The 25,004-nt window shown below is 54.9% G+C and overlaps 1 protein-coding gene across 1 annotated transcript; it reads right to left on the bottom strand.

Annotated features, from left to right (window-relative positions):
- Positions 1–982: 982 nt before the first annotated feature.
- SPTY2D1 (SPT2 chromatin protein domain containing 1) lies at positions 983–23,023 on the bottom strand. Its single transcript, XM_029060343.2, has 6 exons — positions 22,846–23,023; positions 10,164–10,278; positions 6,910–8,505; positions 6,485–6,653; positions 5,392–5,469; positions 983–4,454 (listed from the first exon to the last, which is right to left on the bottom strand). Exons 1-6 carry the CDS (start codon positions 22,903–22,905, stop codon positions 4,361–4,363), a joined length of 2,112 nt encoding a protein of 703 aa, XP_028916176.1. The 5' UTR covers positions 22,906–23,023; the 3' UTR covers positions 983–4,360.
- Between the last annotated feature and the right edge of the window lie 1,981 nt (positions 23,024–25,004).

Genomic DNA, 25,004 nt, shown 5'->3' with positions numbered 1-25,004 from the left:
GGCTGAAGTCTCCGAGCCCCCCGTGGGACAACCTGATAACCCCGTATTTACCCCCGTGCTTAGAACAGTGCTTGGCACATAGTAAGTGCTTAACAAATGCCATCAAAAAAAAAAAAAATCCTTGCCCACGATCTGTCTTAATACCCAGATTCCACGGGGCAGTGCGTATTCACGCTAGAGACTCTGCTGCTGACTGTTTAACAGCTCCCTTTCTCCTAGACCTTGGGGGGCCCACCTCATCATCGGTGCTATTTGGGAAGCTCTCACTAGGTGAAGAGTACTGTACTAAGCGCTCAGTATCGGTCAGATGGCCGGAAAAATCTGCCTGAGGAGTCGAGAGGCAAGGTTCGGGAACAGGTTGAGTGTTTTCCCAGAACGAAAGGCTCGATCCAAGCAGCTTCAAGATGGCAGGCTGAAAGCAGCGATCAGGCAACGAACTCTTTTCCCTCGGTGCCATCTCCAGTCTACTCGCACATAGTAATTAAAGAACGCGCCTTTTTCTGAGCATTGAAAGACAGGGAGTCCAACACCGTCGAAAACACATTTTTATGTTACTCAAAAAAAAAAAATAGCCAATTTTAATTTCACCCTCACCTCCCATTTCACCTTCTTTGCACAGAATCTCCTCAGTCGCAGCCTGCCTGAGAACATTATCACTTACGCGGATAGAGGCTTTCAGACCACTTATCGCCGAATACAGCTGAGTAGCACCTGGCATGGCTACTCGGTTCTGCTTTCCTTTAACGCAGAAAAATCAAAATAGATGCTAAATGGCATCCAGAACGGTCCCGGGAGAAATGTGCGACTTTCCAGGAATTTGGTCTCTCAGCATTCTGAGTTCGTCTCGGCAAACTCGGGTTGCAGGGCGAAGCGAGGGGTGGGACCCTGATTTCACCCCCCCAAGCCCCGCCACCCCAGAAGGGAAGCTCTGACCCGAAAGAGGTTGAAGGGGAGTCTCCACCTTTAAATAAAAGCAAACCACTGAAAAGTAATAAAGCATTTTAATGCCGGTTTTATTGTACTGTATACAGAACTGTCAAAAGTTTCACCTGTTCTCCGCACACGCGAGAGGAAATCTTCTCGTCGCACGTACTCGCAACAGCACCAGAAAGCCGCTAAGCTACGTCGAGGTTTTACCTGATTTGTCCCATTGTGTGAAAAGACACAATGAATTGTACAAACGTTCATCCCTAAGGCATAGGCCGTATCTGGAACGCCCCTCCCTCCCCCACAATGCCACTTTTAATATTGCATCGCGTCCACTCACCAAATAAATAGCATTCGGATACATTCGTCGCTTGGTAAATAACACACCAGCCTCTCTTCGTCTATTTACTCTCTTTCCCAGTGGGTTTTGGTCTCCTGCTGTCCCTCAGAAATACCCCTCAGCCACTCGGAGTTACAAAACGCAAGAACAGAAGAAAAACTCGATTTTCTGGGGGCAAAAGCTCGGGGTCGACGTACAAAATTCAATCTTCTTTCAAAATTACTCTTCTCAGGGCAATTCGATTCCCTCCTCGGAGCTTTTCTGCTCCCCAGCGCAGAGTCTCAGTCTAAAGGCTGTCCGTGATGTGCAGTATCCCGGTCTCCCGCTGTCTTCAGAATTGAATTTACAGTGGCCGGGAGACCCGGAGAGGCCAGAGATACCGAGATCCCGGGAAGCGGCCTTCGGTACAGAGCGCCCTGGACTGATTTAGCCACATCACAGGCAAGTAACTATTGTGCAGTCAAAGCCCCACTTGAAAGGTTTTATGAAAACTACTTTTCCTGTCACACCATCAAGATTCAAGAATATTCAAGAAGGCCGCACCTATTTTAGTTTATTCCTACATCCGCGAATTAACGTCACCTAGGAAAAAGGCACCTCTTCAGAGTAAGAAAATGCAAAAATCAAAAGTGTCTTCATCTACATCATTCAAGTCAATAGCTTAACATGGGATCCCCTGTATGGATAAGCAGGCATTCTTCCAGTTTCTCACGTCCCAAGGAGTCGTCGGGCGTAGACGACACGAATAAAATGAACTGTGACGGGGCAGCAGTCGTGGCTTTGGAAGCGAGACTGGATCTGAAGACAGGTCCCGGCTTTCTCAGGATTGTCCCGTCGTCTACACGAGAGGAGCCGCAAAAATGTCACCTGCGACCAAGTCCTCGACAGTCGGATCTTCAAAGTTCTCATTTTTTAATGCTCACGAAACTTCAAAATAGATCTCTAAACCATCTACTCCAGGAAAAAAACGGCGAAAAAGGATGCACCGTGTCGGCAGGAAGATGGCGTTTCGTTTTAAATCAAAGAACCTCGGGAGCCTTGTGAAGACTTTGCCAGTCATACCAGTTTCCGGAGAGGGAGAGAATAAAGCGGAAGCTGTCGGAGGAGTGGAAGAGTTGGGAGGTGAAACCAGGATTCTCTTAATCTCTCTGAGTGAGAGGCTCAAGCTCTTTGTCACTGGCTTTAATAATAACAACTGGTATTTGTTAAGCTCCTGCTATGTGCCAGGCACTGTTCTAAGCACCGGGTGGATACACAGGAGTGGGGGGCCGCGGCTATCTAAATAAGAACGGAGCCGACACAGACTTGGTCTCGCTCGGCATTGTGAACCCGAATCACCTGGTCCCACCGACCTGGAACGTCGCCTTATCGGCGACCGTCTGGCGGTGTCCCTTAAACGCCCCAGGCAAGGGGAGCCTAAGGGACGGAGGGAATCGACGCAGAAGATCGCTTCAGTTGGAAACGAGGCCCCATCTTTCTTCCTCCGGTGATCGGTCAGTTCTTGAACTCCCCCTCCGCTGACCCCTCTGGAAATCAAAACGTGTTCCGCTGAGGCGGGTTCCCCGCCTGGCCAGAGAAACTTCACGCTCGGTTGGAAGACGCTGCGCCGGGTTCCGACCCCTGCCTTTTCCGGGCGGCTTCCGTTTCCCCCTCCTCTTCCTCGGTCTGGGTCTCCCGGCTCAATCCGGAGGCTGCCCCCCAGCAATCTCCACGCCCGGGAGCGTTCCGGGCAGCGGCGAGATCGAGTCATCCGCGGCGCCGACCGGCCTGTCCGTGTATCGCCGACACGCGGAGGCTCAGAGAACCCGGGTCAAGGGAAGCCGGAATGAAGGCTGGGCGAGGAGGGAGGAGAAGCCGGCACTCCGTCGGGGAGACTCGCCGAAGCCTCCGGAGAGCGAATCGAGTCTCTTCACAGTGCATAGCGTCAATGCAATGTGCAATACGGCAGACGGTGTATTCTTGAAACGCACACTCGCGCACACAAATACATACACACGCGCACACGATTTGGATTTTTGGTTTTCGGCCATTATGACTAGCATTTATGCCTATTTATGATTTATTTATGTCTGATTCCAGATCATAAATGCCAAGTCGTGAAAAATCAAGAGGCACTGAAAATTGAAAACTGAAAAGGGATTTCCAAAATCTCTCTGGGGCGGGGGGGGGGGGGGAAATAGAAAAAAAAAATGAACGCCACACATCACTTTTAGATGAATCTTGCAGGGCTAACGTTTGAATAAAATAACGGCTTTATTTTCGATATACTATATCCAATACAAAAATGGATTTTTCAGACAAAATATGACTCTGCATAGGGACTTCTACTTCTCTCAACGTATTTGGAAGTGGGATAATCAGGAACGGTTCTGAACAAGAAAAAAGTTGGGGTGGGGGAGAGAAATATTCTGGAACCTAGAAGCGTACTTGTACTCTGGTTCCAGTTCCGCCGGAGTTCTCGTTCCCCAGTGACCTCCGTTTTGGGGTCTGAGGAAACTCAGCGAGCAATTCGGATTACGGCGGGAGCCCAATGTAATTTGATTACATTTTTAAACTTCAGACGGGTGTGAACGACACCCACGTTTTCAAATGACGCAGAGAATCCCCCGGTTCTCTGGTCCGTGAACAAGGAAGCGGGCGGGTGGCTTCACCGCCGACTCCGTCGGTGGAAAGGCCCGGAACCGAAGTCATTCCCGGGAGGGGAAAACAACTCGGGGACTTGGGTTGCCCGGGAGTTCTGGGGCAGTCCTCTCCCTCAAGTCGGGGCAGAGTGGTCTCCTTGAGGGCCGACTAGCTAAACGTCCGAGTGGCTAGCTGGCCTGGTCCACGTGGTCAGCCATGTGTCCGAGCGCATAGCTCATCGGCTGGCGTTTTGGGAATTCATCAGAAACGTTCAGCGGAGTTACTTTCTCTTTAAACGAAACAAAACCACACAACCCTAACCCTGGCAAGTATTAAAAATAAATACTTTCTCAGTGCTTTCTTCCCTTCCACCTCTCTTATCCTCTACCACACACACAGAAACTAGAACAGACAGACAGGAGGCCGGGGCAGGAGGAAACAGACTCTCGGGACCCTCAGGAGGTCAAACTGCTAACGGAGCTTCAGCTTCTTGGCTTTTCTGCGTTTCAGTTCTTCCTCTTCCCGCCTCATCTCTTCGAGGTCCTCTTGCACCCCAAGCCGCAAACTGTCAAACAGAAAGAGAACCCTCCTTTCGGTACGGCCCTCGACGGGCCACCGCCGCCCGTCTACTTTCCGGGCTCGCTGGGGTGGGGAAGCGGGAGTTCCCGATCGGCTAGCCTGGGGCAGGCGTCCTCAAAAAGCGACTCGATCCATCCGGTGGCGCTTAGTGAGCGCTTCCGGTGGGCACGGCACCGGAACTAAGCGCTTGAGAGAGCAGGTGGGATTTAGCGAGCACTTACTGTGGGCACAGTGCAGTTGGGCAGAGCTGGCAGATCTGTTCCCTGCCCACAGCGGGCTTAGCGACTCAGAGCAACAGGGGGAAAGGGGAAAGTTAAAAATGGCACCTCAGGGGCGGGACCGAGCCTCCCATCAGGAAAAAGGGGTGAGACCCCCGACAACCTTTGTGGAGGAATGGATCAGAGCACTAGAGGCTCGTGCCGTCCTTCTCCCCCTCGCTTGTCCCTGTCCAGTGGAAAAAGGGGGGTGCCTTTTGAGTGCGTATTGTGTGCGAAGCACTGGACTAAGCCCCGGGGAGACTATAATACAACGGAACTAGGGGACTCGCCCATAAGGAGGTTAGGTCTAGGAGGGAGCACGTTTCCCTCCCAGACCTAACCTCCTTATGGGCGAGTCCCGTAGTTCCGTTGTATTATACTCTCCCCAGTGCTTCGCACACAATATGCACTCAAGCACCATTGACTGATATGGCTACTTTGAGAAGGGTAAAAATCTCAGATCCTCTGAGTGAAAACTTGGGACCGACTCCCGGCAAACCAAAGTCAACACTGGGGAGCCCAAGTATAACACTGTAGGGGTGTCTTAACGAACCCGCGCCCCGCCACCGCTCCCCAACAAACTTTAGGGCCCCAAATCACGTTTTAAGCAACAAGGAAGTTTTTAAGTAACTTCCCGGGCGAGGAAGTGAGACTCTTAAGACTGACCTCTTGGCTTCCTCCTTCTGCTGCTCTCTCCAGCTGCTCTCCATGTACCGTAAGGCATAATCGCTCTCGTCTTTGTACCTGAAAGAGACGAGCGGTCGGTCAATCCTCCAGCAGCAAGAAAACACGCCTCTCTCACTGAAACGACGGACCCGTTCAAACCGTTCTTCTGGTGACTCTGGCTCCCTGCTTGCCAAATGCTCAGTTCAACTGGGATAGCCGAAAAACCCTAAGGACAACAGAGCATCTATCCCCACAGCAGTTTTTATTTTTCAATTCTTTTAATGGTGTCTGTTAAGCGTTTACTGTGTGCCAGGCACCGTACTAAGCACTGGGGTAGAATCAGGGTAATCACAAGAAGCGGCGTGGCTCAATAGAAAGGGCCCAGGCTTGCAAGTCAGAGGTCATGGGTACTAATTCTGGCTCCGCCGCTTGTCAGCTGTGTGACTTTGGACAAGTGACTTCACTTCTCTGGGCCTCAGTGACCTCATCTGGAAAATGGGAATAAAAACCGTGAGCCCCACTTGGGACAACCTGATCGCCTCGTATCCCCCAGCGCTTAGAACGAACACCATCATTTTTATTATTACGTGGGGCCCAATCCATGTCGGTCTCACAGTCTTAATCCCCCTTTTACAGATGAGGGAACTGAGGTACAGAGAGGTGAAGTGACTTGCCCGTGGCCACACAGCAGACAAGTGGTGGGATTAGAACCCGGGTCCTCCGACTGCCAGGCTCTCTCCGGTAGGCAACGCTGCCCTGTCTGCTTTCTGACCAGCCCGTTCTCTCATCTCTCTGAACGAAGCTTCCCTCTTTCCCGCCATTTCCCGTTTTCTCAGCCTCCCTCAGGGCGTCAGGACGCTTATGTCCTGACAACACGGGTTTGTTTTTTCTTACGTTAACAGAAAATGGGGGACGTTTAGATTTTTAAGTCTTCCGAAACAGCACCGAACTAGAAGGGGGAAGAATTTTAAATGACTCAAAAGAACAGATTCGTCCGTGCATAACCTCCTCTACTAACAGCTCACGCTCCCCTGATCACGTCGACCTCCAGAGCACAAGGGGCGACGACGGGCTCGGCTGACGTTTCGCTTACTTTTTGCGGTCGTAGCCAAAGATTTCTCGGATGTGTTTGGATATTTCTTCCTGAGGCTCTCCTTCGTCGTCGATGAAGTCGTCCATTTCCGAGTCGTACTCCTCTTCGTCGTCATCGAAATCCCGGTGCCGCTTGTAGCCGATGTGGGGGAGGGGGTGCCCGGGAGGACCTGGACACGGAAGAATCCTTCATGAATACGGCGGGAACAGCGGGAGGGGGAAGAGCGCGACTCCACGGGCGCTTTCGAAAAGCGTCCGATCTCACGCTCGGCTTGAAGCGCCGCTCTGGGAAGGGCCCGAAGAGCACCTCCCGTGGGCTGGGGGGCGGAGGGGTGCTCGGGGGTTTCCCGTTCCTATCGGCTGAGGACCGCGGCCTCCCCGTCGGGGGCACCTTCCCTGTCCCGAAGCCCCACCCACGACACCTACCTCGCCACTGAGTCCCGGGCCTGGTGCCGGGGGGCGGAAGCCGCATCCCGTTCATCCTTCCGGGGCCGGGCCGGGCGACGATGTTCTTGGAGGAGATGGTTTCCGACACGACGGTGCAGCGAGGCCTGGTCGGGGGGACGGAGCCGGGGGGCGGCCGGCCCGCGTTGGTCCTCTCCGGGCCGGGCCCGCCGGCCGGCCTGCTGGGGCCCGAGCTCGGCCGGCCCGGGCCGAGCCCGCCGGCCGGCCTTCCGGGGCCCGAGCCGCTCGCCGGCTTCCCGGGGCCCGCGTTGGGCCTCCCGGGGCCGAGCCCGCCGGCCGGCCTCCCGGGACCCGCGTTGGGCCTCCCGGGGCCGAGCCCGCCGGCCGGCCTCCCGGGGCCCGGGCTGTTACCGGTCCGCCCCGGGCCGGAGCTCGACCGGGCGGCCGGCCGGCCGGGGCCCGAGCCGCCGACGGTCCGGCCCGGCCCGCCGCCAGAACCGCCCCCGGGCCTCCCGGGCCCCGAGTTCGATCGGGCGGACCCCGGGGCGGAGTGGCCGGCGGGCCGCCCGGGGCCGGAACCCAGGCCTCCCGCCGGCCGGGCGGCGCCCGGGTCGGGCCGCCCCGGGGCCGAGCCGGGCCCGCCGCTTGACCTCTTGCCGCTGGAAAGCTTGGCCCCGTTGTGGGGGCTGGGCCCGGGCCTGGAATGACTCGGCTGGGAGGAAGTGGGTCTCTTGAGTCCTTGCTCGCCGGACGGCCTCTGGGCCCCGCCGGCAGAGGTCTTCGTCAGGCCGGGGGGCGCCTGGGCGCTTCCGGGCCGGGCCTTCCCGGCCCCGTTGACCACAGGTTTCCCGTGGCCGCCGGCCGGCACGGGTCTGGGGCCCTCGCCGGGCCCGGCCGGGGGCTTGGCGGTGGCCGGGCGGGTGTGCTTCTCGCTGGGGGCCGCCGGTCTCGACTTCCTCTCGGGGCCAGCGGCGGGGTGGGGGAGGCTTCTCTTGGAGGAGGAGGAGGAGGAGGAGGGGGCGACAGACGGCCTCTCGCCAGGGCCCCTCCCAACCTTGGGGGGCGGCGCCTCCTTCTGAGAGGGTCCTTTCTTGGGCGGCCCGGGCCCGGCCCTGACCTCTCTCTCGGCCTTCCTGCCTTCCTTCCCCCGGTCGCCTCTCTTGTTCCTCCGCTCCAAGAACTCCCTCTCTCGCAGCTCCTCCGCCGTCCTGGGCCTCTCCTCGGTTTTCTTCACCACTTTGATCTCCACCGGCTCGTACTGCTTCTTCTCCGCCAGCCGGAGGAGATCGGAGAAGTTCATGGGGGGCGGGGCGCTTTTGGGAGCGGGCTTCGCCTTGCCGACGGCCCTGGGGGGTTCCGGCTCTTCCTCGTACCCCTCCGAGTCCTCGGGCTCCGACTCGACGGGCCCGTCGTCGTAGGGCTCCGCTTCCTCCTCCGGCGGGTACTCTCCGGGCCCCTCCTCCGCCTGCCTCTTCTTCGGCCTCTCCTCGACGGGGACGCCGTTGTAGCCGTAGAAGTTGTCCTTGGTCCGCTTGGCCATGGCTCTCGCTTTCTTGTCATGTTTCAGCTCGATGCGCTTGGCCACCAGCTCTTCCTTTTTCCTTTTCTCCTCCAGAGCTGAAAACGGGGGGGGTGGAAGGGACAGCGTCAGACACTGCTCTCCCTCGCCGCTCTAAGTACAGCCGAATCCAGGGGATTATTATCACTATTATTATTAATCGCATTTATTGAGCGCTTACTGTGCGCACAGCACCGTTCGACGCACTCGGGAGAGTACAATATAACATCAGACACATTCCCTGCCCACAACGAGCTCACAGTCTAGGGGGCTGAACGTCCGACCCCCGCACCTGCGGCTGACTCAGTGACTCCAAAATTTTGTTTTTGGTTTCCAAAAGAGCGGGTTAAATTGCGATATTTAAGCCCTTCCAATGTGGCGGGCGCTGTAACGTAAAGGTGACGTAATCAGGTCTCGCACGGGGCTCCCATCTAAGGGAGAACGGGTACTGAATGCCCGATTAGGAACCTGAAGCGCAGAGGAGTGAAGTGACTTGCCTAAGGTCACACAGCAGGTAAATTGGGGAGCCTGAATTAGAACCCGGGTCCTTCTGACTCCCAGGTTGGTGTTCTACCCGCTAAGCTACGCTGCCGCTCTTTTAGGCGCTAATGATTCTTTTTATCTACCGGTTTTCAAATAAATCGGTGGCTACAAGATTTTTTTGTTTCTCCTCGGAGATTTGCCCTAAAGGGTGTGGATTTCTCTGACCTTGAAGAAGCGACCGAGCATTTACTATGTACTAAGCGGTGGGGTAGATCCACAGGTTGGACACAATCTTCTTGGCTCCCAGTCTAAATCTTCCATTTTATATATGAGGGAAGGGAGGCTCAGAGAAGTGAAGTGACTTGCGCAAAATCATAGGGCAGAAAAGTGGCAGAGCCGGAATCAGAACCCAGGCCTGGGCTCTTTCCACTAGGCCACGCTGAGACCTAGGTTCTAATCCCAGGCCCGCAACTTGTCTGCCGCGCGACGTCGGGCAAGTCGCTTCACTGCTCTGTGCCTCGGTTACCTCATCTGTACAGTGCGGATTAAGGCCGCGAGCCCTATGGAGGACGGGGACTGTGTCCAACCTGATTTTTTTCTATGTACCCTTAGTACCAGGCACTTAGTACAGTGCTTGGTACAGAGTCAGCGCTCGACAAATACCACGGTTATTATTATTTTACTCTACATTCCCCGCCACGCTTGGCTTCTCAGATGCCCGGAAGCTCCTCTCTGCCAGTGTCCTTGGCCCGGAGAGTGGAACGACGGCAGAGAAGGACACCGTTCTCATCCTGCCCACTCTGTCGTTTTTCCACGGAGATTTTCATCACCACCGGGCCCGCCGGCAGGGTTTCGAGACTACGGGTCTTTGATGACACGAGAGGCTGGCGCTTCGCTTTCACAGATATCTATCTAGGAACGAACACGGAAGCGACTAAGCCACCGCCACGTGATATGTGGTCGGGGTGGGTTTTCTCTGTATGACTGGGTCGGGGGGGGGGGGGGGGAGGGCCCTGATCTTTCTCCCCCGTGCACCGAGGCAGGGCCTCGGCGGAGAGAGGAGGGACGCCGAGCCCAGGACTTCCCCGAACTCCGGTGGCTCCACGTCACTGAACCGTCCCCGCCGGATCATTTATCTGCTCACGTCTCCTTTCCCGTCCACGGAAGGTTTCTCTGGACGGAAGATCCTAAACCACACCGATTCTCTGTATCGCCTCAGGGCGGGGGCACCTACCTTTTTTCCTGAGCTCCTCCTCTTTCCGCCTCAGGAAGGCCTGCACTGCCGCCGACTGAACGCCCTTCACCTTCGGGTCCCTCTTCGGGGGTCCCACTGCCAAACTGTACCTTTTCTGAACAGGAGAAAACACACATTTTTCAGCAAGGGCTTCCCCCTTCCCCCCGGACAAACATAAGGCCCGGCTTTTCGCTGCCGGGGGACGGGGGTCAGAGGCTTCAGCGAGCGAGGCCCGGAAGTCCGGCTCCAGGAGCAGCGGGGGTGACCGCCCCCTCGGAGCGTACGACATGTCAGCGTTTGGGAAATTCCCCCTCCCACGCCACGTGTGCCCGGATGTGGATCGAGGGCAAGTCAAACGGGGACATCCAGAGGAGTGCCTGGAAACGAGCAGTCGACGCTATTCATCGAGGCCTCGCTGTGGGCCGAGCCACCGTGCCGAGATTCCAATTTCTCAGGGAATTTTCCCCGGTTGGCAGCAGCTGGCATCGGAGGGAGCACTGCCCTGGACCACGGCCAAAACCCCGGGCGGCTGGATGCCGGGCTCCTTCCCCGAGCGCAAACCATCCCTCGGGTAACCAGGACAAGTCGGGGAAACGTGGCCCCGATCGGTGACCGACGGGCCAATCCCGGGAAGTCCCCCAGCCTAAATATCGTCTTTCGAAGCCGCCTCTTCGGCTAGGCGTTTCCGGAGACCGTGCTCTTTTATTCCAATACTACAGAGTAACGCTGCCTCAGGATTTCAGAGCTTCTGCTAAAAATATCTGTTATCCCTCCTAGGTAGACCGTGAGTCTCATGCGGGCCAGGGACTGTCCCCGACCGGATCGTCTTGTATCTACCTCAGCGTCTAGCATAGCGCTTGGCACGTACTGAACGCTTCGAAAACCACAGTTATTATTAATAAATGGAACTCGCTCACACATCCCTAATTTAATGTCTGTCTCCCTCCCCAGACTGCAAGCTCCCAGGGGCAGGGAACGTGTCTGCCAACTCCGTTGTTACGATACTCTCCCCAACGCTCGGTGCGGTCCTCCGCGCACTGTATAAATACCAAACGGCCGAGATCCTAAAATCCCATTTATCCAACTGGGTTTGGTGAAGTTTTCCCCTTTTCCTGGGTGAGATCCACTGTTCCCCCCCTCCCCGGTCTGCTATTTTTTCTTCACTTCATCCTATCCCCTCCTCCCCACCGATTTGACGCCTTCCTTCCAACATGGTCCTTGCAGGGGGAAATCGAGGCATAGAAGAGCGCAGAGTAAAGCCTGCTCTTGGTCTTCCTGGAAGCAATTCCAGGAAAAGTGACAAGGGGGAGGAGGCCGGCACTATCAACTCAAAAGTGATTTAGAGACTACCCCGCGGATCTCTCCCATCCACCCTATACAATCCCCCAAGGAACTCCGACTGAGAGCCGAACCCCATCCTCTCCTGAAAGGATTCCTGGGCCTACGGTGGCTAGAGAAGGAAACGTCGACGCCGGGCCACGAACGTGTCAGTGAAGATGCCCTGTTCATTTGGGGCTGGTCACGGTACCTCTCGGCATTTCGTAGAAAAGGCCAGAAAATGAGGTTTGCTGAGAAGCCCCTGGTTCCTTCCCCTCTAGACCCTAAGCTCCCTGTAGACAGAGAACGTGCCTATCAACTCTGCTCTACTGTACTCTCCCAAGTGACGACGATGATGGCATTCTGTTAAGCGTTTACTATGGGCCAGGCACTGTTCTAAGCGCTGGGGTAGATACAAGGTCATCAGGTTGTCCCACATGGGGCTCACAGACCTAATCCCCATTTGACAGATGAGGGAACTGAAGTGAAGTGACTTGCCCACAGTCACCCAGCTGCCAAGTGGCAGAGTCGGGATTGGAACCCATGACCTCCGACTCCCAAGCCCGGGCTCTTTCCACTGAGCCACGCTGCTTCTCTAGAGAGAGGGATGAGCCAGGACGAGGGTGGGCTCAGAATCCACGCGATTACCTGCCCAACTGAGTGCGGCCTGGCCAACCCCAGGAGCTCCCAGCTGGTCCCGCCCAGCGACGATCCCCCGCCTCCCCTCTCGGCCGGGAAGCCCGGTCGGAGATGGCGAGAGCGCAATTTGGGGCTCTCAGACTCGTGGGGTCGGACCCGGCTTCGGGTGGCTGCGCTGACAGAGCCCCTCGCCTCCTTAGGGGGCCCCTCGGAGAACATCCCGGTGGAAAGCCGAGAGGCCGGGCTGGACGTTCCCTCCCGCTTTCTGGGGTGCACGTGCGGGTGGCCGGTTGTGAGTCGGTGGGGTCGAAAGCGTTTCTGCTCCTCCCTTGAGCGACTTCTGGTGCGCTGGCTTACAACAGCTGCCGTCCAAAAGAGTAGCACCTGCTGCTGAGCTTTCCAGCAGTGCCTCCCCCCTCCTCCGCGTGGCTAAGGTCGGGCAATAAATAATGGTATTTATTGAGCGCCTACTGTGTGGGGAGCACTCACCCGAGCCCTCGGAGAAGCAGCCTGGCTTAGTGGAAAGGGCACGGACTCGGGAGTCAGAGGACGTAGGTTCTAATCCCGGCTCCGCCACCTGTATCTACTCCAGCGCTTAGAACGGTGCCCTGCACGTAGTAAGCGCTTAAATACCAACATTATTATTATTATTAGATCCCCGGCCCATTTTGACAAAACCCATTAACGACCCGCTCCCCAAAACGGCAGCCCCAACAGACCTGCCTTCGCACTGACCACAGTAACTGTGGTAATTGTAAAGTACGTTTATGAGCCCGGCACTGCCCTAAGCGCTGGGGTAGATAAAAGCTAATCAGGTCGGACGCCGTCCCGTCCCACGGGAGGTTCACAGGCTTAATCCTCATTTTCCTGCTGAGGTCACTGAGGCCCAGGGAAGCGACTTGCCCAAGGTCACCCGGCAGACAGGTGGTGGAGCCAAGACGAGAACAGTGCTTAGCACATAGTAAGTGTTTAAACAAATACCATAATTATTATTATTATTAGGAGTGGGAGAAAAGGAAACGAGTGTTTAGTAGAGTGCTCTGCACATAGGAAGCACTTAGATACCATGATTATTATTTATTGCTATTGTTCCTGTCTGTCCGTCTCCCCCGATTAGACCGTGCGCCCGTCAAAGGGCAGGGACCGTCTCTGTTACCCATTTGTCCATTCCAAGTGCTTAGTACAGTGCTCTGCACATAGTAAGCGCTCAATAGATACTATTGAATGAATGAGCCCAGGTCCTTCTGACTCCTAGGGCCGTGCCCTATCCGCCAGTACCGTTGCCAGTCTGATCGCTCCATCCCCCAAGCCAACGCCTGGCATCTTTCTGGAACTTCAGCCATCTTCCCCTCTTGCCCGGGGGGGCCGGTACCGACCCGCAGAAAACCGCTGAGCTGGGGAGGCCCGAGCCCTCCCGTCGCCCAGAGGAAACCCCTCGCCCGCTCCCAACAGGGTGCCGTTGCCCCGGGCCTGGCTTTTCAAGCCACGGTGGCACTGGGGGCGGGGGGAATCGACGAAAACAGGGATCTCATTTTGAATGTACGAGTCAGTCGCCACTTCACAGGTGCCGTCACAACGCGACTAACAACCAGGCTGTTCCGGGCAGACGTTTCTTTCTCGGAACACCGACGAGAAAGAGCACTGAGTACAAGCGCCCCAGAGAGCGATTCCATATAGCCCACTGACCGGTTAATCCCTTCTCTCCTCTCTCCCACGGGGACCCCCCACCCCCACCCCGGAACTGAACCGTCGGGCCTATCCGATGACGTGGAGAACGCTGCCGAGCTTTCGGGAGCGAGCCAGCCGGGAACGAACAGGAAGAGGAGCGGGGGCCCGGCAGGGGCGGGTTCGCGGATCCGCCACGCCTGGCTTAACCACAGAGCACCTGGCCCGGGACTCACCCCCGACACGGCCTGCAACTTTCTGAACCGACGGGTCAGACTGGAACCGTCAAAATTAGCAGAAGGCCGAGGGGGTCTGAGGAGGTGCTTGAGGATCGGGAAGATCGACCGGTGCACTTATTGAGCGCTTACTGTGTGCAGAGCGCCGTACTGATACGAACGGAGTCGGTAGGTTTGACGCGGGCACCGGACCTAGGCCGCCGCGATCGTTTTTCTACAAAAAGCTTTCGGTCCACGTGTCCCCACTCGAGAACCTCCAGCAGACACTCCTCGCCGTTGGCTTTAAAGCACTCGATCACCTTGCCCCCCTCCTACCCGGCCTCCCCGATCGAGAGATTCAAGGGTATCGGGGCCGGGGTCCCACGTCTCAGCACGTCGCTCGCTTCACGAGACGGCTGTGGGAGGTAATTAAAAAATACGTCGCTCCCTCAGGCCTGCCCTGCGCTAATGAGGCCTGATGATTGCCCACGGCCGTGCCTTACTTAGAGACTGCTGAATGAAACCCTAATTCAGAATTTCTTCCGTCTCTGACTAATGCTCCCAGACATCACTGCCATCGGGAGAATGCTAAAATGGTCATTTCTCGTCACATCGCCGGGTTCCCAGGCACGCGAGACGAAGCCGGGTCTGCCCTGGGCAGCCCTGTCGTGGTGGCTTTCGTTACGCGCCAGGCTACGTGCCAGGCACTGTACTGAGCGTTGGGGTAGATAGAAGCGAATCCGGTTGGACCCAGTCCCGGTCCCTCAGTCTTAATCTCCCCATTTTACAGTTGAGGAAATGGAGGCACAGAGGAGTAACTTGCCCAAGGTCAGACGGCCGACAAGTGACGGAGCTGGGATCAGAACCCAGGTCCTCTGCCTCCCAGGGCCGTGCCCTCGCCAGTAGGTCACCCCGCTTTTTTTGGTGGAAGGGGCTTCCTGACCACCGCAGGTGGCCGAAACCAAAACGGGACACCGCCCCCAACGAATCCCCTGGGCATCACCGAGGACACGACTGGGGTTTCGGCAAGTTTTAATGATAATAATTATGGTATTTGTTAAGCTCTTACTATGCCCCACGCACTGTACTAAGCGCTGAACTTTCACCAGAGCTCCCACTGCGGATGCGACGATTCCGAGCTTCCACGACTAAACGTTCCTCCTCAAATCGGGGAAGCAGCGGGGCCTGCTGGCAAGGACTCAAGTCACACTGCTGTGTGACTTTGGGCAAGTCGCTTACTTTCTCTGTGCCTTGGTTCCCTTATCTGCAAAATGGGATGAGAGTCCCACGGGGGACCTGATTACCTTGTCTCCGTCCCAGCGCCTGGCATAGAGTGAGCACTTCAATATCACACTTATTTTTATTCTCAGTCCCAATCTTTACGCGGGGGACGACTGGTCCAGGGGCCGCCACCTTGGATGTAACCAAGGATATACGTACACGTTTGGAAGCAAGACCGTAAGCCCGTCGATGGGCAGGGATCGTCTCTATCTGTTGCCGAACTGTCCATCCCAAGCGCTTAGCACAGTGCTCTGCACATAGTCGGCACTCAATGAATACTAAATACTAAAGCAATTTAAATTCTAGCCTACTAGAAAGCGCTTGGAACTGGAGAGACAGATTCTCATTGAAGCTCTGCCAGTGACCAGCTGTGGGACCTTGGGCGAGTCTCTCCGCCTTCCTGGGGTTCAGTCTCCTCATCTGTTAAATGGGGATAAGACATCTGGTCTCCCTAGTCATTCATTCAAACGTATTTATTGAGTGCTTACTCTTCGCAAAGCACTGTACGAAGCCCTTGGGAGAGTACTATAAAACAACAGAGAGACACATTCCTGCCCACAGCGAGCTCAGAGTCTAGGGGGGGAGTCAGACATTAATATAAATAAATTACAGGTATATACAGATTCTGAGCCCTGAGTGGGATGGGGTCAGTGGTTAATCTGGTTACTCTGTATCTACCCCGGGGCTTAGTGAGTACCTAATAAATACCATAACTGAAGATCACAGCTAAGCAGGCAAGGTTGTTTAGGTTGCTGGGTTTTATGCTCAGTGGCCCATCTCAAAGCAGGGGACCGTTTCCAGCGGATACAGCCCGGGGCTGGGAGTCGGAAGGACCCGGGTTCTAATCCCGGCTCTGCCACGCATCCGCTGTGCGACCTAGGGCAAGTCACTTCACTTCTCTGGGCCTCAGTTGCCTCATCTGTAAAAATGGGGATTAAGACGGCGAGCCCCATGTGGGGCATGGACCGAGTCCAACCTGACTACCTTCTATCTACCCCGGTGCTTAGCACAGTGTCCGGCACACAGTAAGCACTTAATAAATACCTCAATTTTTATTACTACCACCACTCACGGGCTACTTTACATTTAGATTATATCAATCAATGGTATTTATTGAACATCTACTCCGTGGAGAGCACTGTATTAAATGCTCGGGAGGCTACACACAAAAGATTTGGTAGACCCCCTTCCCTGGCTACGAGGAGCTTACAAGACATATTCATTCATTCGATAATATTTATTGAGCGCTTACTATGTGCAGAGCACTGTACTAACCGCTTGGAATGTACAATTCGGCAACAGATGGAGACCATCCCTGCCCGATGACAGGCTCACAGTCTAAACGGGGGAGACAAGGCAGCACCGCAAAACAGAACAAAACAAGACAACATCATCGAGATAAACAGAATCAAGGAGATATACACCTCATGAACAAAATAAATAGGGTAATAAATAATATATACAAATGAGGACAGTGAGTCCCATACGAAACAACAAAGGGAAGAGATCGCTCCTCATGCTTTCCGGGCTAATCTTGATCATCCGAAGCGCACTGTGGACAGAGAATGTGTTTTTTTACTATCGTATTGTAGTCTCCCAAGGGCGTAGTACAGCGCTCTGCACACAGTGAGCGCTTAATATTGACTGTCCACATGAGGATCATCTGCTCTTTATTTAGCTTTTCTGCCGGTTTCTGAGAGTTACCACCATGGGACGAGAGAGAGGGGAGAGGAGGCCAAACTCAAACCAGTCCCTGCTGTTTCCACATTTGCTACCTAACACCCTTGAAAAACAGTGGTACGGACTTTCCCAAGCGCTTAATTCAGTGCTCTGCAAACAGTAAGCGCTCCATAAATGAATGAATGGAAGAGAGTGATTAGGGACACTGAGGCTGGGGAAGATTATTTATGCATTTCATTTTGCCTCCACCAGCAAGGCCAAGGGGGAGACTTCCCTGAAGTGGTTTGAAAGTTCAGCCGGTTTCCTTGCCCCGAAGGGGATTTCCAAAGAAACGAAACCAAATGAAGGGCACCGTTCATTCATTTAATCGTATTTATCGACTGTGTGCAGGGCACTGTACTAAGCGGTTGGGAGAGTGCCAACCAACAATAAACGGACACATTCCCTGCTCACAATGCTCAGGCGGCATCTGGGAAAAATCAGTGGGGACTTTTGCAGGCCAGGGGTTTCCGAGCCGCTCGGGGACACGTAAGCGGACTGGCTCCCTCGACCCATTTGGGCGACTACCGGCCCCCCCGGTACAAGGCCGGCCATAGGGCCAGTACAGATTGGACTGGATTCTCCCTCTGTGCTCGGCAACCAATCGACCGGGCACCGGTGAAACCTGACGATTAATAGCTATAATAAAAGCATCAGGGACTAAAAGACAAATGGGCCACTGCTGAGGCAGATACCAGTGTGCTTGCCTTGTGTGCCCGCCTTTCCGGGAGAAAACAAATGAAGGAGCTTTTTGTCAGATCTGTAGAACTTCCTGGAACTAAGTAAACAGGCTCAGGGCCACCATTATCTCCTGTTTTCCAGGTGAGCTGTTTCTAAATTCAACCACTTACAGGGTCCTTGGTTACATCACCTTGAAATCAACTAATTACTACTTTCTAACCCAGTTTTCCATGGGGAAATAAGCCAGCCGGTCTAATTTGGTCACACATGATGCAATCCCAACTCGGTTTTCCCCGAAAACATCCGAGGAACGGTCTCTGCTCCTAAAGACGGACAGCATGCTTGCCTTTTTGGGGGGGGGGGGGGGGGAGGGGAAACCAAATCTCCCCAAGATGACAGGATTCGTCTCCATGAATCGGCACCCTCAAAAGGTTGGCTACTAAAGAGGAGCAGCGTGGCTCAGTGGAGAGAGCCCGAGCTTGGGAGCCAGAGGTCGTGGGTTCGAATCCCGGATCTGCCACCTGTCAGCTGTGCGACTGTGGGCAAGCCGCTTAACTTCTCTGTGCCTCAGTTACCTCATCTGTAAAATGGGGATTAAGTCTGAGCCTCACGTGGGACAAACTGATGACCCTGTCTCTCCCCCAGCGCTTAGAACAGTGCTCTGCACATAGTAAGCGCTTAACAAACACCAACATTATTCAAGGGTTTGGGGAGCCTGCGCAAGCGCCCTGGGCTACCCAAGGACACCTCAGAGAATGGGTTGGAGCCAAAGCTGTTCCATGTCATAACCTGACGGAGCAGCTCCCTCCTCCATGCTGATTCTTGAATTGGGAACCCTTAATGCTGAACTCTTGTACAGTCCTGTCTCTGAGCTTACTCACTGGCTCACGGTGGCTTCTCGCGGAAGGCGAGGTGTTTCCTGAGGAGGAATGTGGTCTAATGAAGAGAGCAAGGTCCCGGGAATCAGGAGCCCCAGTGTCGAACCCTGGCTTCCTCGCTCTGCTTATTACTACTACGGTACTTGTTAAGCGTTTACTACTACGTGCCAAGCGCTGTTCTAGGCACCAGGGTATATACAAGCTAATCAGGTTGGACACAGTCCCTGTCCCACATGGGACTCACCGTCTTAATCCCCATTTTCCAGATGAGGTCACTGAGGCCCAAAGCAGTGCAGTGACTTGCTCAAGGATGAAACAGCAGACACGTGGTGGCGCCGGGATTAGAATCCAGGTCCTTCTTACTCCCGGGACCGTGCCCTATCTACTAAGCCACCCTGGGCATGTCAATTATTCATTGGTATTTACTGAGCACTTCCTCTGTGCAGAACACTGAACTAAGCAGTTGGGAGAGGACCCTAGAACACACGACAGAATGGCAGACACGTTTCCCACCCACAACGAGTTTACAGTCTCGTGCGGGATCACGGCCCAGTTTAGGAGTCCGACCCAACGCCTCCCTGGGGAGGAGACGGGGGACCAAGGGGGGCTTCTCGGGGCCTCCGTTTCCGCATCTGCCGGACGGGGCGGGGTCTGATCTGACGGCATCTACCCCAACTTTTAATACTGTGCTCGCACCCGGCAGGCTCTTAACAAATAGCCCAATTCTCATTACTATTTGCTGGGAGCCTTTTCCCCAGTTCTCATTCTTCTGAGCCTCTTGGAGCTCTGGGGCTCTTGTCGATCTTCCTTTTCCCTCAGTTGAGTTCTCCCCAAGACCTTTTCCCGTCTCCTGCCTCCTCCAGGTCCAAACTCTAAGCCGGGGTGGTTTCCGTCAATGTCACCCCCTCTCCCCCACCCCCTCAAATGCCTTTGGCAGCCCTTCCTTTGGGCTCCTCGACCTCCATCAATAAGTCACTCAAACCACTCCGCCAGGGCACGAGACTAAAACCAAATCGCCTTGTGCTGCATATTATTATTATTATTATCATCAACGGAATTTGCTAAGCGCTGACTGTGTCAGGCACTGTTTCTAAGCGCTGGCGTAGCTCATCGGATGGGATGCAGTCCCCGTCCCACACGGGACCCACAGTCTTAATCCCCATCTTCCAGAGGAGGGAACTGAGGCCCAGATAAGTGAAGCGATTTGGCCCAAGTCCCACATCGGAGAAGCGGCGAAACCGGGACTAGAACCCAGGTCCTTCCGACTCCCGGAACCTTGACCTTTCCACTAGGCCACACCTCGGCCCGTCCTGAAATCCGGGGATTTTCCGTCCCCGCCCACCGCCACAGTTTACTGCTGACGAGGGTAGGATTGACGACGGTCCTGTCCACGGGCAGCCGTCCGGGACAGTAACTCTGTCTTCCTGAAGATCCGGAGATTTAAGAGTACACTGGGGCCAGAGGGCAATCACTGACTCACCGCTTAGGGAAATTATTACTCATGGCATCTTAGAAAAAGCTGGATCTGGGCAGGCAGAGGAGACCGGGCTGTTTCCTGTAGGACACTCAGCCACTCCAGAGGTCTCATAGCCATGTTTTTCCAAGGACGGGAGTGGGGTAGCAGAGATAGGAACAAATACGAGGAAAAACAAAACTCCTGCCAACGATAAACAGTCCTGGGAGGGCGAGTTCCTCTCCAAGCCCGCAGAGATGTTTACTTTCTACCGTTGGCTGCCCAAACCACAGGTGTCCATTGATTTTGCTGTTTTACAGCTGTCTCGTGGGCACCGGAGGGGAGTTCAGAAATGACTCAATTATGCAAAGGCGATTCTGTCACGACGCGCGTACAGATTTCTGCCACACACACGCACCGCTTCGCCCCCATCAGAACGCTGCCCTGAGAGAGGCTGTCCCCTTGGACAGCAAGTTGAAGCTACATCGCAATTTGGGCGGCTAAAGCCAAACCGACAAAACGGCACCGTCCGTCCCAAGCCGGGGCTCTTTCCACTAAGCCACGCTGCTTCTCTAGGTCGGGTTGGGGGGGAGGGGAGAAACTGGAGCGTTAACGGCCAGACCGGCCCCTGGAGTAAGGCAGGGTGGACGCACGCACCTACCCACAGCGAGAAGCACACAATCACGCACACATTCATTCATTCATTCAGTAGTATTTACTGAGCGCTTACTATGCCCCGAGAAAGTACAATTCAGCAACAACGAGAGACGACCCCTGCCCACTTTGGGTCTACAGTCCCTCGGCGAGGGGTACATTTGGATATACACAGAGGGAGAGGGACATAGGGACACACATTTACACAGCGAGAGGGACATACGGACACACACACTGACACAGAGAGGGCACGTACGGCCATCCACAGAGGGAGAGGCACACTCGGACACACAAACACACAGAAGCTAGAGAGACATACGGGCACACACACTGACACAGCGAGAGGGACAGACGGACACACAGTGACACGGCGAGAGGCACGTAAGGGCTTACACATAGAGGGAGGCACATTCGGACACATAAACACACCCAAGCGAGGGGGACATATGGACACGTACACAATGACACAGCCAGGGGCAGATATGGACACACACAGAAGGAGAGGGACATACGGACACACACAGGAGAGGGACATACGGAGACACACACATTGACACAGCGAGAGGGACGTATGGATACACACACTGACACAGCGAGGGGCACATACAGACACACACAGGAGAGGGACATATGGACACACACACATTTACACCGTGAGAGGGTCATACGGACACGTACATTGACACAGCGAGGGGCACATATGGACACATACACATTTACACAGCGAGAAGGACATACGGACACACACAATGACACGACGAGGGGCACATAGGGATATACACATATATAGAGGGAGGCACATTCGGACACACAAACACACACCCAAGCGAGAGGGACATACGGACCCACACGGACACGGCGAAGAGGGACATACGGACACACAGGTACATGGGGGGAGGCACATTCGGACACACAAACACACACACAGGGAGAGGGACATACGGACACACACATTCACACAGAGGGAGAGAGGCCCAATCGGACAGCGACGGCCGGGGGGGGGCGAGGCACACAGGGGACACACAAGCGACAGGGACAGAAGGACGGACACGCAACCCATACCCACTGAGGCACGGCCACACACCCAGACACACACACGCCAGGGAGAGTCACAGACACCCCCACGGGCGCTCATTATATATATTATCTATTACCCTATTTATTCTGTTAATGAGGTGTCCATCTATTTATTCTATTTATGGTGATCTTGTCTTGATTTGTTTTGTTCTCTTTTGCCCTGCCCTCAGTCCCCACCACGATTAGGCCGTGAGCCCGTCATGGGGCAAGGCTGGTCTCTATCAATTGCCCAACTGTCCATTCCAGGTGCTCAGTACACTGCTCTGCACATAGTAAGCGCTCAATAAAGTTGACTGAATGACAGTCAGAGACCCCCCCGACCATCGCGATTAAATTGTCTTGTTTTTGTCCGTCTGTCCCCCCCCCGCGATTAGACTATAAACCCGTCCTTGGGCAGGGATGGTCTCTATCTGTTGCCCCATTGTCCATTCCAGGCGCTCAGTCCAGTGCTCTGCACATAGTGAGCGCTCAATAAATACCATTAAAGGAACGAGAGTCACAGACCCTCCCCACCACTATCGCGATTATATTTTCTTGTTATTGCCGTCTGTCCCCCCCCGATCGGACTGCAAGCCCGTCCTTAGGCAGGGATGGTCTCTGTTGCCTAATTGTCCATTCCAAGCGCTTAGCGCAGGGCTCTGCACATCGTCAGCGTTCAAAAAATACCACTAAATGAATGCACGAGAGTCACAGACCCTCCCCACCGCTATCGCGATTATATTTTCTTGTTATTGCCCTCCGTCCCCCGTCCCCCGCCCCCGATCAGACTGTAAGCCGGTCCTTGGGCAGGGATGGTCTCTGTTGCCGAACTGTCCATTCCAAGCGCTTAGCGCAGGGCTCTGCACATAGTCAGCGCTCAAAAAACACCATTAAATGAACGAGTGTCACAGCCCCTCCCCCCCACTATCGCGATTATATTGTCTCGTTATTGTCCGTCCCCACGACATTCTGTCCCTGGTGTCTCTGTGTGGCCCAACTGTCCCTTCCAAGCGCTTAGCGCAGCGCCCTGCGCTCAGTAAGTACTACTGAATGAATGAGAGTCACGGCCCGGCTCCCCCCAGGCCCCCCGACCCCTGACCCTTGACCCCCACGGGCCGACTCACCGGGACGCTGCTGAGCCCCTGCTGCTCCGACGCCACCAGGAGAATGTCCCGGAAGTCCATGGCGGAGGCGGCCCCGGGGTCGGGATCGGGATCGGGGTCGGGGTCGGGACCGGTCGGAGGGGCAGCCGCGACACCAACCCCCTGCCCCCGCAGCGCTGGGCCGCCCAGCCGGCCGGCCCCCCCCCCCACCCGCCGGCCCCGGTCCTCACTTCCGCTTCCGGGCCGGGCAAGTCCCGCCGGCTCCGCCGCCGCCGCTGACGTCAGCGCGTCGGCCCGGCGTCCCTGGCGGGACGCCGCCGCCCTGCCGTCGAGGGGGCGCTCGCCGGGGGCCGTCACGTGACGACGACCGCGCGCTGCGATTGGGCCGCGGGGCTGAGGGGGGCAAGAGGCCTTTACCTCAGGCCTTTACCTCAAGCCTTACGTCAGGCCCTACCCTCAGCCTTTACCTTAGGCCTTTACCTCAAGCCTTACCTCAGGCCCTACCTTAGGCCTTTACCTCAGGCCTTTACCTCAGCCATTACCTTAGGCCTTTACCTCAAGCCTTTACCTCAAGCCTTTACCTCAGGCCCTACCTCAGGCCTTACCTTAGGCCTTTCGTAGGCCTTTACCTCAGGCCTTTACCTCAGCCATTACCTCAGCCATTACCTCAGCCATTACCTCAAACTTTACCTCAGGCCCTACCTCAGGCCTTTACCTCGGCCTTTACCTCAGGCCCTCAGCCGGGTAGAGCGACTCTCGAGCAATGAGAGAGCCCGCCCGCCCGCCCGCCGCCCTCCTTAAATGGCGGCCCTCCCCACACTTTAGTCGTGTTCACAGAAGAGTTCACACCCCAGCGATGGATCCATTCATCCATCCATCCTCTTTAGCGCTGGGCTTCACACTCCCCTCCCTGGGACGCTTTTGTTCTCTCTCCACCACCTTCTAGAGTATAAACCCATTTTCTTGGGCAGGGATTGACTCTATCTATCTGTTCAAATCCCGGCTCCTCCACCTGTCAGCTGGGGCGAGTCACTTCACTTCTCTGTGCCTCAGTTACCTCCTCTGTAAAATGGGGATTAACTGTGAGCCCCACCTGGGACAACCTGATTACTCTGTATCTACCCCAGCGCTTAGAACAGTGCTCTGCACATAGTAAGCGCTTAACGAATACCAACATCATTATTATTATTAGTAGTATCTGCTCCCCATTTGGACATTCCAAGCGCTCAGTCCAGGGCTCTGCCCCCAGTAAGCATTCAATCAATACCATTGAATGAATGGGGTTTGACACCTTTCTCCTTCCTTTCATTCAATTTATTGAGACTTTCCAGTGTGCAAGGCACCATACCAAGCGCCTGGGTGACTACAGTAATATTCATGATGATTATTACAATAATAATCACGATTATTACAATAATAATAATTATTACAATAAGAATCATTTGATTAGTCAAGCAAATGGGATTGGACACAGTCCCTCTCCCACATGGGGCTCACAGACTCAAACCCCATTTTGCAGATGAGGTAACTGAGGGACAGAGAAGCAAAAGGAGTTGCCCAAAGTCACATGGCAGTCGAGTGGTGGAGCAGGATTAGAACCCATGACCTTCTGATTCCCAGGCCATGCTACTTCTCATTCATTCATTCATTCATTCATTCAATAGTATTTATTGAGTGCTTACTATGTGCAGAGCACTGTACTAAGCGCTTGGAATGAACAACAGTACAGGGGCTGAGCAGCATGGCCGACTGGATAGAGTCCGGCCCTGGGAGGCAGAGGGTCTGGGTTCTAATCCCGCCTCCACCACTTGTCTGTTGTGTGACTTTAGGCCAGTCAGTTACTTCATCTGTAAAATGGGGATGGGGGACATGGACTGTGTCCGACCTGATTGGTTCGTATCTATCCCGGTGCTTAGAACAGTGCTCGACACATAGTAGGTGCTTAACAAATGCCATCATCATCATCCTTAAGTGTGCCCGCAGGGCGTGCTAGATGGAGATTGTATCGAACTCTCCCAGATGCTTAGTACAGTGCTCTGTACATAGTCAGTGCTCAATAAATACCATCGAATGATTACTAGAGAATGGACAACAGTAGGAAGACACACTAGCAGCCCTCAAGGAGTTTATGATGTAATGAGCACAGAAAAAATTATTTCCAGAGACTGAAAGCAGAATAG

The sequence above is a fragment of the Ornithorhynchus anatinus genome, chromosome 3, assembly GCF_004115215.2.
Source record: "Ornithorhynchus anatinus isolate Pmale09 chromosome 3, mOrnAna1.pri.v4, whole genome shotgun sequence".
In the NCBI taxonomy this organism is placed as follows: Eukaryota; Metazoa; Chordata; class Mammalia; order Monotremata; family Ornithorhynchidae; genus Ornithorhynchus; species Ornithorhynchus anatinus.
This window is presented reverse-complemented; position numbering and strand designations above follow the sequence as displayed.

Excerpts from the sequence above, each read along its gene's own strand:
- SPTY2D1 (XM_029060343.2), bottom strand. The coding sequence starts at position 22,905 with ATGGACTTCCGGGACATTCTCCTGGTGGCGTCGGAGCAGCAGGGGCTC. Across the intron at positions 10,279-22,845 it reads AGGGGCTCAGCAGCGTCCCG|AAAAGGTACAGTTTGGCAGT; the intron begins GTGAGTCGGCCC and ends TCTCCTGTTCAG. Across the intron at positions 4,455-5,391 it reads CAGAAGGAGGAAGCCAAGAG|TTTGCGGCTTGGGGTGCAAG; the intron begins GTCAGTCTTAAG and ends TCTGTTTGACAG.